The following is a 13,195-nucleotide window of genomic DNA, read 5'->3' on the forward strand; positions in this document are numbered from 1 at the left end:
TCTCAGTCATGAAGTTCACCGTATCACTTTGGGCCATCATTTTAATTGTTAAAATATATGATCTGGCCAGGGCAACTTCTTCTTCCTTCTCTTTTCTCCTCCTATATTCTTTATTTACTTATTTTATACTGTTAATTTTAATTTTATATTATTGTATCTCAGTGTATTTTTTGTATTTAGTGGTAATTTATTATGTTCTATTTTATTTCAATGTATCTTATTGTGTTGTAAGCTGCCCCGAGGCTTTGGCAAGGGGTGGCATAGAAATGTTATAATAATAATAATAATAATAATAATAATAATAATAATAATAATAATAATACCTTCCTCATGAGGTTGTTGTTGTAAAGATAAAATGGAGAGCTGGAGAACCTTGCAAGCCACCTTGGGTTCCTCACAAGAGGAATAAAAACAGGATACAAATGCAATGTAATATTAATACTCCTTCAATAATAATATTGAAGATAATAACTTCAATATCCTATTAAACTCCTACATCTAAAAACTACATCTGAGGCAACATTTGTTTCACTCCTAAGTCTTATTTTCAATCGTGGATTCCTTGCCTTTTTAAAAAAACATGGCATCATAGACCCACCTATGGCCATTACTTGCAAGGTGAGCTTAACTTTCCCTTCCTTGCTGACCTATTTTATTTTGACCATAAAGCTGCCAGTGCTTTGCCTGTTTAGTGTAACTCTGGAAATAGTTGATGTTCTTATAGCTCCTCATGAGACAGTCCTGCACACTCTCATTTCAGTTTAAAATGAGGCAATATTTGGCATGTGTTCTATGATTATATGCATGCTATGGTATCGTGTGTTCATAGTCCAGTTAACTAGCTTCTGGTCTAGAAGCTAATCAAGGTGTTTTAAATTCGTCATTTTTAGGAACCCACTGTTTTTGACTTACATGAACCAATGCCCCATTTATCCAATGCATTTAACCTCCTACATAGGCTAGTCCTTAAAACCAGTAGTACTACTACTAGTAGTAATACTAGTAATAGTAACAGACTTTATTAAGAAAACAGTAAGAGAGGATTAGCTCCGAGACTGCCAAACAATGAAACCTGAAACTTGGCATGCATTCTTAGGGAACCCTAGGGGTGTGCACTCAGACTTACTGAAGTAATTAAATCAAATTAAATTAAATTGTGTTTCTGTGTTTGAGCCTTGCAGTAATCTCTTCAGCCATCAGGTAGCAGACATCTCTAACCAGCGCATAGCTTTGCTGGCCAGACAGCTGGAAGCTCAAAGAAGTTATCAAAGGGGCACAAGCACACTGTTGTCTCCCCTTCTGCTGCAGGGCAGGCACTGCCCTTGGGGTGCAACACGACAGGGGCCTTGCTGTGGGGTACTAGCAGGCCAGGCTTTGCTCAGGTGCCTATGTCCAGCCCTGGCAGCTACTGTATGTATGCCTCCCTGCAACCTGTGCTGTCCCACAGAAAGGGCCAGTCCCACTCAGGGGTAGCCAGACCCCTTTACTAGTGAGAAATATGAATGACATCTAGGCATCTATGTTGCACTTCAGAGAGCTTGCCTGTTTTAATTCAGCAGTCCTTAATGCCCATTTGGCAAGGTGTTTTACTGGAGTCTGTGGGGAGGCTGGGTGGACCAGGGGCCTTGCTCATCCATGGCTCAGTGCCTTATAGCACCATCCTGTATGCATTTGCCCAGAGGGGAGTCTGAGTGCAGTGCTGCTTACTCGCAGGTAAGTGTGCACAACCTTGAGGCACTGCACTAACATCCATAACTCCCTTGACAGATCAAGGAGATCATGTTAACACTCAACACACTCTTTCCCGAAGCCTTGCTTCCAGATTAAAACAAATTAAAGGGGGGGAACTGCAAGGAATGCTGCCAGACCATATTAATGTCAGCCAAACCATTGTGAGCGTCTAAGCTGAGTGATGAGTTCTCCAGCTTCTGCTCATTTTGTCTATTACATCTCCATAGCGATAAGCTTTGAAGCCCATCCGGGGAAAGAGAAAAGATTGCGTCGCCTGGCTCCTTCCAGGGAGGCCAAGTAAATAATGTACTCTTTCCCTGCCAGAGTGTCTTTTTGCCATAAAGAACTGGGTCAGAAAATGTGTTGCTTCAGCAGTTCATGCTGTCAGATCACCTCTGCATCAACATGATCTACTGCATTCTCCTATTTTGCTACTCCTCGCTTCTGAACAGCAAAATCTAAAGGTTGTCATGGTGGTGTGGTAAAGGAGATATAGTGCTGTATCTTTACTGGGAAGACATGGGTTCAAATCCTCTTCCTCCAATGCAGTTTATCGGGCAAGTTTATGAAAGGTCCCTGCTGTCTCTCAGCCTAAGCTCCCTCACAAGGTTATGAGGACACAGTAGGAAGAACCCCTGTGATATTCCTCCATGTTCCTGCAAAAAAGTTGGAACCAGAACAATGATCAGTTCTGGCATTTGGAAACAAGTGCGTAAAATCAGCAACATAAAGCCACCCATTCATAAACGGACAAGTATGAAACAGCTGGGGGGAATCCAGCCCTTTACCACTTAGACCAACACTAGGTGAAATTAGATTGATTTGTTATTTATGTGCCTGCTCTCCAGTCATGTATAAAAGTGCATAAATAGCTAATTTGTACATGAAAAGAGGTGCATGCATGAAGGGAGATAAGCTCTTCCATGCCAGTTTACTTCTTCATGTACTTTTCTCAAGGCCCAACTCTAATCCAGTCACATAAAAGACTTCCTACAATAGAAACAGCTCAATAATGGAACCAATTACCTAGACTAGTGATGGACTCTGCATCACTCAAGGATTTGTGGCAAAAGCTGATAGATCGCCATTAGTTACTGATGCTTTACTCTGGTTTTCCTGCATCAAGCATGGGGTTGGTCTAGACGGCCTGCAAATGCCTCTCCAACTCTACAGCCTGGCTCTCCTGTAATGAGAATCTAGAATATGGGTTGTTGTTGAAGTATGGTTGTTGTCGAATCACAGGTTGTTGTGGAATAGTAGACTGCTATTACATGCAAACTCTACACTATGGGTTAACTATAGGTTGTTAACCATGAACAACCTACAAACAGATCCCAGAAACAGAACAACAGTTTGTTGTTGGGTTGTAAACTTCAGGTTGTTCATGGTTAAAAACTGATTAAATTATAGGGTGGGATTTGCACATGGCAACAACTAATGATTCAACAACCACTTGTGAATTCATGGCAACACATACTTAATCCATACTCTGTGTTGCGGTTACATGCAAACCAGGTATTGATTTTAAGTTTAACTTCACTCACCTGCATGCCTCTTTTAGTGTAAAACTGCCCTCCCACACCCCCTCCGTGTTTCTTGCTTTATATGTGAATGCAGTTGACCTGTGAACAAGGGTAGTGGCCATTCCAGCATTGTCCAATTTAATTTGCTTCTGTTCAGATGAAGAAATTTAGTTTTAAACTTAAAAAGAACAAAGGGGAAAAAAAGACAAGAATGCAACTACTACAGCTACTTCAGGAAACCAGCCAAGAGATGTGAGCAAAAAAAAGAGCCAAGTTGTCTTTTTAAAAAAGGACATGCCACAATTGTTATCTGTGTAACCACCAAAGTAAATAATAGTGAAGGTAATTATCTAGATCATGGGTGAGCAGTACCTGTGGTCCCAACATAGTTAGGCCACAAGTGCCATCAGTCCTGGTCATGCCTGTTGGGGCTGATGGGAACTGGAAGAACAAGACCTGGAGGGCCACAGGTTCCCCAGCCTTGATCCAGCCATTATCCAGACTATTGTAAATAAGAGAGGAACCTGGAGAAATATTAGGGGCTTCCCTGGAGGCTAAAGAAGCCCTCCATTAACAGCATGATTTAGAACAGGGAGCAGTAACTCTTGCTGCAGGAGCTTCTCCAGAAGCAGCAGGGCTTCTGGATGCTGTTAATGTTACATATTGAATGGTTTGGAGAGGACTTTAAGCCCAGGGTGGCTACATATCCATCCTGGGCTATGCCCCAACAAATAATCAGGGACAGTGGGGGCCCTCAGATATTGCCTCCCCCTTCTCTACTCAATCCTCAGCTGGCATCTCAGGTGACCTTGGAAGCACTGAGGGGAACAGGGATGGCAGCTGCCCAAGGTGCCACTTTGGGCAGCTGTCTTCTGCTTCCCTGTCCTGCATTCCTGCTGGTAGAGTAGGATTGCTTATATGCAGCCCTGGCCTCCTGGCACCAGAAGAGTGTGGGGCAGAGAACCTGAGTGGGAAGGCACAAGCTGCCCAATGCTGAGCCCAGGATGAGGCGGCCTATGCCCCTTTCCTGCTGCTCAGCTGCCGCACAACTCAGCTGAACCAGACCATTCCTGCAGTGGGCTGGGTTCCTGGCCCAGCACGAGATGGCCCACGCCCTGCTTCCTGCCCCTCCACTGCCCACCCTCCCAGTCTGATTCATGAAGTTCTAACTAGTCAGGCGGGGGCACAATTCTCCCTGTGTGTGTCAGGAACATGTGCCGTTATCAAGTGCCCCAAGGGAGCAGAGGGCTCACATGAGCCACCTCCCGCCACTGGGTTGGATCCAGCACCACGAGGAGGCTGCCGCTTGCAGAATGGGACTTTATCCTCTCCACCCTTCTGCAGCTATCCCTGTAAGGTCCCCCATCTACTTTGGAGGATTGGGGGACTCCCTGGAAGGTACATGCAGAAGGAGAAGATGTTACTCAAGTCCTGTTTTGCTAACAGCAGCCTCCAAGGTGGATCTTATCCATTAGCCAATGGGTAGCCCTGATACTCATGCAATCCCCCCCACACACACATAAACCATTGCTCCCCCTCTTCTTACTAGCCTTGGAAGCTCTGGAACACTCCAACTTATCCAGAGAAAAAGTGCTAGCTGGAGGAACTATGTCTGAAACTATGACCTACTCCCTCCAGCTGAGATACCTAACTCTGAAATCATGTCCAAGTTACGACTGGGGTTGCACAGGGTAGTCAGAATGCAGCAGGGTGGTAAAAGTCTCTTCTTGGCAGTATTTATTGTCATCACCATGCATCAAAGCTGTTCCCTCAAACAACGGTTCACAATAGGAAATTTAGATTTATTGATTTCAGCTTCCTCTGCATCTGAACCTTATCTGCTGTATTGGATACATGCATGAGAAATAAATTTATAGCGTTGAAGAGCTGGATTCTCTAAGCAATTTGTACAGCACCCAACCATTTTGGTTCCCAATAAACAATACTGTGTATGACTCAAGTAAAGCAAAAGCCTTGAGAGCGATTCAGCTACCTTCAATGCCCATTATTATGTGAAACACTAACCAACTGGGCTGGTTGGCTTCTGTGAAATAACTCTGGACATGCTCTGTGATGTGACTGTACTGTAGTCCATAAATTTTTACACATTTACTCAGAGGAAGTAAATTTCCTTGACTTCAGTGTACTACTGAGTGAGCAAGTTTAGGACTGGATGACCATCATTTTGAAAACACATTAAAAAAGAATAATACTCCAAAGAGCTTTCAATTGGAAGTGGTCAGAGCTGCCATGCTGTATAGCTCAAAACACTGCGGCAGCTGGCATAATGAAAGTCCCGGGGCTGATCCTTAAAGACATTTCCAACCGTCAGTGTCAGAAACACTTGCGCTCTCTCACACTTTTCCATTTCAGGTTTCATACAAAGTGTCATGCTTGAATGCCCCATTGCTTGATAATCACGCACACCACACTGACGTGCTCCCTCAAAAACAAGGGCCATGCTAGATGGTTTTGCAATGAAAATATTGTGTTTTGGAAGGCAAAGCGAAAAAATCCATACAGGAGTAAGAATTCAATACTGAGAATTGAACTCAAATTGCAGACTGCTTTGAGTTACCCGAAGTCGTCTTTAGTCTAGAGGGTAAACAGAAAAATCTACAAAAGGTGTTGTGTGGGAGAAAGAGAGAGATTGCTTTGCATGATGGAAACCCCCAGTCTGATGTGTCTAATGGCTCTACACAGCTTGCCCACAGCACAATTAGGTTCTTCTATGGTCAAACTGACAAGTACTTCCTCTCAGTTTGGTTCTTTTCAAATACTGAGATGTGCATACAAGGCACGCTGTATTTCTTCTTATATTATATTGTGTGTTTTAAATTATTATGACTATTTTATATGTATATTTTAACTTATGTGGTTTTATTTATTGTTGTAAGCCGCCCCGAGGCTTCGGCGAATGGGGCGGCATAAAAATGTTTTAATAAATAAATTATAACACGTATGGAAAAATGTTAACTCTAATTAGAAATGCTTCTCCAGCCTCCCCACCCCCACCCCCAGCTGGGTTTCACTCTGGTGTTTGTGTTACCTCCTGTTGCTAAATTGGGCCCAAACTAGCAACCAAGTGCTGGTTTTGCCCCTTTTAAAGCCTTTGATACTCTGGATACCTTAAGAGCTGCTTTTTCCCAGTAAACCTTCCTGTACATTTGCTTGGCCCTCAGTGATGTCATGATGCTGCCAGATCTGATTGGCTACATTGCAGAATGATACCTTCTGATTCTCTGTAGCAGCCATGAGTGACTGGAATTATCTATGTGGCTTGTTCAGGAAAACTAGCCCCATGCAGACCGTTACGCATGCACGGTGGACTTTTTCGGGACAGGGAGCTCTGCCCCAACCCCCTCAGACATGCAGCTTCTTAAAAGACCTCCCTGTGTCTGCGGTCTCATCTCATCCTGTTCAAATGCACCTTTTGTCCCTTACAGTCTTAGTGTAATTTTATTTAATATATTGCTTTAATAATGCATTGCTTCACACTGCAAAAAACCACTTCATGTACATACATGCTTCTCCCCTCAGATTTGTAGGCTCAGCTTTTATGCCCACCCCACCCACCTCAGTAGAGCCAGATGTTGCACAACTGTATACACCAGTGCCCAAAGGATGATGGGATGCAATCCTGCTCATTTGCTCTTATGCCCCACCTTGTATATTTCTCACTAAGAATGACAAGCCTTGTTACACCTCCAATACCAAATTCCACATGCTCCGGTCTCTCTGTATTAATTCCTCCTTCCAGCATCATATTGTTATTCACAGGGGTAAATGGACCAGCAATCCCCCACCTATTCCCATCATCTTGTAGCTGAAAGAGCCCCTAACCACAGAAATGTGCTCCAGTGCATGGCCTGCAGCTTCTGAGAGCTGTACAGGATCTTCTCCTGTCCATATTCTGTTTCCAGAGGAGGGCAACTCTGCTACACTAACCCCAACGGGTACCAGCCACACAGGCCACATGCCGCATTTCCCCCTCCCCCGTGTTTTCCTTTCACACAAACTTCACATGACCACTACCTGCCAGTTTATTCCCGGAATGATTTTCCCAGGAATCTTTGGGGCATGCAGCCCAGGTTTTAACAAACCTATTCTAAGAAGTGCTTCCAGAAAGAGAATCCTGTTGAAAACCTGAATTTATGCAGATTTCTCCTCTTCCTTTAAATCTCAGTAACAGAGCCTTCCATAATTAGACATGAGCCGCCTGTCAGAACTGTACTGCCACCTGTGAAAAGTCTATGACTTCTTGCTCCAAGGATGCTTGATGCAAGCACTCAAGTTTGTCCTGACACTTACCTTCACCGCCCAAATGGATTGATCCAAAGGATGAAAAAGCTTGAAGCAGAAGCCGTCTTTTTTGGAGGGTCTCTCAATCAGTTCGCAAGAGTGCAGCAAGATGGTGCCCACCCAGTGTCCCACTTTGGGTGTTTTATAGATCAGCAACACTCCAGGTTTCAGCACACACCACAACTTGGTCCAGCTTTTCAGAGTTCCGCGAATCTGAAAATAAGAGTAAGAAGGCATTCTTCCTCTCTCTGCTAAAATAAAGTAGCTCCTACTCAGTGAAACAGCCTGAACAAGGACTATTTTTACTAACAGGGCCAGACTGCAGCACCTTTATTTTGAAAGAAAGTGCACGTCTCCGTCCCGAGACGTTCTGTAGGGGTCTGGAGAGAAAAGCTTTTAATAATAAATAAATAAATAAATAAATAAATAAATAAATAAAGTTTCCCAAGTGTTTGGCTGTACGGTTCTAGATTGAGTAACCTGGGGCTGAAGTCAAACTCACAGTTGTACTGTTTGTGAAGAAAGAGACTGATGCTCTCCAAATAGCTAGTTAAGAAGATAACATCTTCCTTTTGTCCCAAGATCCTGTTTTTGCTCTTAGACCTTGAGTCAGCCTTACTGTTAAACTACTCTTCCCTGGCAGGGGCCTATGGCCTCTTACCTTTCAAACACAACGTATGCTGAAGTACCTTCATTTGTACCTCTCCAGGATCTGAAGAAAAATATGCGCATGGCTTCATCTTGTTTTTACATACTGCAGCTCAGTTAGTGTTTTAGTGCCTTCACAGAAAGGCTATGGACCCACATTTGTCTTACGTATCTGTTGGGGCTGCAACAGAATAAGCTGATTGTGTCAGTAGAGATGGCAGGAGCTGGCTCCCGGTGATCCGCAGAGATCAGGAGATGAGCTTGTGACTGTATTATTGTGGACTGCTGGAGGAGGCTGCAAGTTGGTGGGAAGCCGTAACTACCAATAAGACCCAAAGGTTCAGCAATAAATCAATGTGCTCTGTGTATGAAGATGCAAGGTCATGGGACCTGATCACTGGCATTACCCAAGAAAAGGAGGTTAGATAGCAAGGCTGGAGAACTACTTCTCTCTGTAAACTTTAGGCCTCTTGAGAGAGATGGATTATTATCCTGGGGGGGGGGAGACATCTTTTTCTCTTTCCCTTAAAAATACACATATTATATGTAAATAATAAATTTCTATACATGTTGCAATTCACATGTCTGTGCTCTTCAGAAAACATGTCTGTGCTCTTCAGAAAACTGGGCTAGGAAATCATGCCTCAAGGCATTCTCAAACAAAGATGACTTTTGATAAGCCAGGAAGGATGTTATCAGTCTTTCTTACCATTTCCTTTGCTTCCCAAGATCTGAATTTTATCACCTGTTCTGCCACTTACACATCCCAGATACTGCTGCAGTCTCAAAATGTATTACTGCAGTCTTCAGCTTTTGTTTCCCAATCAGGACTAATTTTATGCTGCAAACACCCTTTTGAAAGATGGCAGCTGATGGATAATGAATGTACAGCTCTAAAAGCGGCTGGATCTTCTCATCCAAGTATTCCTAAAATGATATTTTGCACTAAATTACCTTGAGCCAATCTGCCATAATGACCACACTGGGGTCTTTCAAAGCACTGAAGAGTTGCTTGGTGGCTCTTTTCTTCTCCTGCCTGTAATTCTTCTTTTGCACCTGTTATAGCATAGAGATAAAAGAGCATTCATGAGCATATTTTTTTCTTTTTCCTCTGTACTGAAAAAAAAGAGGGAGGCAAGTTTAGAAGGGAAGATGAAACTCATGCCATTCATTTAAAGCAGCGACTAGCATTATAGGAAACTCACTGGAAGTTTTTGCAACATCCAGTCACCAGCGGGGGCTTTCTCTTTTGGCAAATTGCTATTGATTTTGGCTGTATGCTCAGTGCAGTTCCACTGAGCAAATCTTTTTCCTCAAAGAGCCCACACAGCATCGTGGTCAAACGTGCCAAACTAGGAACAGAGAAACTTAAATTTGAATTCTCACTTGGCCATCAAGCTCAGTGAGAGATTTTGTGTCAGTCACTCTCTCACCCTAACCTACTGAACCAGCTGTTTGTGCAGATAAAATGCAAGGGATACAGCTTACCCTGCCCTGAGCATTTTGGAGGAAGGGTAAAAATGTTATTACTATTAAACAAGAATCTTGGACAATGCAGAATTAAAAGAATGGAGTAGCAATTCAGACCTGGGGATGTTTCCCATTTTAATACCTTTCAGGTAAGACCAATGAGTGCTTGTAATCTTACTAATGAATAGTTAACATTTATCATGTTTTCAAATCCCCAGGGTCAGCATCTTTCTATGGCCATGAAGCTACAGCAAATGTAATGCATATAGATATCTAGCCCTTGCCAACTGTTTTGGACTTCAAATTCTACCTGTGGTCACTATGCAGGAATCCTAGGGTTTGTGGTTCAAAACATCTAGAGGGCACCAGGTTGGGATAGGCTGATCATCAACTTTCTACCACCACCCTAACTGGACAGGGTCCTTGTGTGCTGTGTACACTCCTGGGCTTTGGCAACAAGAGCCTCTCCCCTTCCCCTGGAGCCAGTGCTTTTAAAACACTGGGAGAAACTTCAGAAACAGCTCGTGCTGCATTGAAAAGCCAATGCCCACCATTCCAGCTCCCCTGCCATCTCCACCACAGGTAGCGACACTGGAAGAAGACTCCTTCCTAAAACTCTGGAAAGCTGCTGCCAGCAGGACAAACCAATACTTAGCCAGCTGGCCTAGCCAGTTGATCCCCTACAACAGAGGTGGGGAAATGTCTCAGGGTGTGGGGGCAGATGTCCCATCCTCTGCAGGCCAGATGCCTTCGGTGGGTGGATGCCATGCCCGATGCCATCTGGTGCCTGCAGTAAGTACTCTCTGAAGACCCTCTAGGTGGCACTTCAACCTGGCACCCGGCTTCACTGCACATAGGCCCCCCATGGGCTTGCAGCAACTACCAGGCAGCCTTATGTACCAAGATCTTTTTTCCTGACTTTGGGCATTTAATCTGCGGCAATGCTAAGAGCATTTAAATGTAGTTATCGGTTATGTAAAGTCATTCTGGTAATTCGAGGGCCTTTCAGGATCATAACCAAATGTAAGGGAAGGTAATTTGTTTTGGGAAAATTACTAGGTATGCAAAGATATTCTTTGGCATAAAAAATAAGAGGAGCATATTATGACATGGTGTGTATAGTGCGCTTGCCTGCCTGTGGTGACCTGGGATCAGGAAGGACACTCATCCGCTCTTCTTCGGGGACTACTTGGATACTACTCTCAACCATTGGGGTCCTGCTCTGAGTGCCAACTCCAGGGGAAGCATGGAGAGCTGCAGCAAGGGCCTTCTCCATTGTACCCCCCCCCCCCCATCTATGGAGCAACCGCTCCACTGCAGCCCAGCAGGGCCAAAGTCATCTCCTTTTCATTGTCAGGTTAAGATGGCCCTCTTCTCACTTGGCCATCCAGGGGGCTTGAGGCAGTGTTTTGCAGATACATTTTTTTGCAATTGTCTGTTTTAGGTGTTTTAAACTTGTTTTAAGGTTTTAAACATCTCTTTTTATGGACTGTTATAAACTGCCCAGATAGCTTTAGCTGTGGGGTGGTATAGAAATGAAATTAATAATAATAATAATTTTTATTATAATTTACAAGACCTGACTGCCTAATAAACCTGAAGGGTGAGTGGGAACTGCCTTTCTTTCCTTGAACCAACCTGTGTCTCAATGTGGACCAGTTTGCTTTGAGAGAGCTTTTGTGTGCGTGAAGAGTACACCTGCTAAATATTTATTGCACACCATTGCTGCAATTAGATTCTTAATATGTAGAACAGGAAATTTAATGAGTAATCTGCATCTCATTTTTAAAACAGCTCCTTTGCAATTCTTGCCTGAGAAAGCAGGTGGCAACAGCCCCTGTCAATGCAGGGAGCTTATTCTCTGTATTTGCAATATAAATAATGTAATGCCGCTGTAATTTATGCCAACAGCACCTGCACAGATCTGTTCAGAAGTAGGTCTCACTGATTTCCACAGGCCAGGTTCAGGTAAGGATGTCTAGGGCTGCAGTCTCAATCCTGATATATTGGTATGTCTGAATTTTCAAGACCATATTTTAAATTAATTATTCACACCCCACCATTCCAAAATAATGCCATCTCTGGGTGACTTGATTCAGGAGGGTCAACACCCCCTGCTCCTTTAGCATTGTAAGATCAGCTATGGGGTCTAACAATCTTGTCCAACCTGGTGTCCTCCAGATGCTTTGGTTTTCTATCTAACCCACCCAGCATAGTCAATGGTCAAGAATTCTGAGAGTTGTAGTCCAAAATGTCCGGAGGGCACCAGGGTACAAAAGGCTGGGTTACATGAAAAGATAATATACTTTGTGATGTTCTGATGGAATCCTTCATTTACATGTCTACCACTTTTAAGGAAGTAGCAAGGGTCCTGGCTATACCACTGCAGTTGAGGAACAGTTCACACTACCTTCAAACTATGAGCACTAGGAACCTTCAGTTTGGAAGACTGATCTAAGATCAATCTTCTTTCACCCACCTTCAATGTCTCTTTCTTGTTGTTTTTGCAAGTAGGAGATACACACTCTTTATCAGAGCCATTGCAGAGTTTGTACTCCGTCTAAAATGAAAGGAATTAGAATAAGTTAAATATGTAAATAAAATGCAAAGAGAAAAGCAATAGCCACCTAAATAATGAATGTGAGAAAATACAATGTCGAAGACGTATTAAGATGTACTCATTTCTCCAACACACAAAACGATGCTTCTGCAGCAAGGTAGGGATGGTATGGCTTAAGTCCCAAAACCAGGGACAGGAGCAGTCATGGTCACCTGCCATAAGCCAGACCATCAGCAGTGACCTGAGGCACCATCTTGGAGGAAAAAAGGCCACTACCCACAGAAGTGCTATGCAGGGGTTGCAACCTTGAGGTCTCGATTCAGGGACCATCAAACAGAAGACTTCCAAACCTGACATCCCTGAACCTGGAGCGCCTCCTTGAAACTGCAGCTCTGAGCCTTACACCATACAGGACAACCTGTGGCCCTTTAGATGTTTTGGCTCACAATTTCAGTTATTCCTCACCACAGGCTATGGTGGCTGGGGCTGATGGGAGCTGCAGGACAAAACATGTGGAAGGTCACAAGGTGCCCACGCACCCTGGCCACACAGGAACTGCTACCCTTGCCCCCAGAGTCATGCATACCAGATTGGCCTCGAGCCCTTGCTTGTCCTGCTCCCTCCAAAGTCCATGGGGAACTCATCTTTGCCCAGATTTGGCTTTTGGTGAAATTAGGAATTCGGATGGGACAACAGCACAAATCTCTGGCTCACAGTTTTGCACCACTACCCAGAGTACAACTATGCATTGATGGGGTCTCATCAGTGCCACAAGACCTAGCGAAGACCCAACTCCTGCCACAATGATGCACAACACCATTAGCTTTTCTTCTACTGCAAATGCCTGGATTTTGTATCTTGATTTATTGTGTACCACTCCAGTGTATCACTATGGAGAACACTTTATAAGTACATAAATACATACATACATAAAAATGATACCTTAATTAAATAAAACACA

The 13,195-nt window shown here is 43.8% G+C and overlaps 1 protein-coding gene across 1 annotated transcript in view; it reads right to left on the reverse strand.

Moving 5' to 3' along the window:
• The window catches only part of OSBPL5 (oxysterol binding protein like 5), a 167,254-nt gene that overhangs the window by 42,886 nt on the left and 111,173 nt on the right, over positions 1-13,195 (reverse strand). Inside the window, exons 4-6 of the mRNA XM_044425935.1 lie at positions 12,154-12,234; positions 9,159-9,260; positions 7,566-7,769 (exon numbers count right to left, since the gene is read on the reverse strand). Coding sequence (XP_044281870.1) covers positions 7,566-7,769; positions 9,159-9,260; positions 12,154-12,234 — 387 coding nt within the window. The remainder of the gene's footprint in view (positions 1-7,565; positions 7,770-9,158; positions 9,261-12,153; positions 12,235-13,195) is intronic.

This window comes from Varanus komodoensis, unplaced genomic scaffold (genome assembly GCF_004798865.1).
Source record: "Varanus komodoensis strain SLA01 unplaced genomic scaffold, ASM479886v1 scaffold16, whole genome shotgun sequence".
In the NCBI taxonomy this organism is placed as follows: Eukaryota; Metazoa; Chordata; class Lepidosauria; order Squamata; family Varanidae; genus Varanus; species Varanus komodoensis.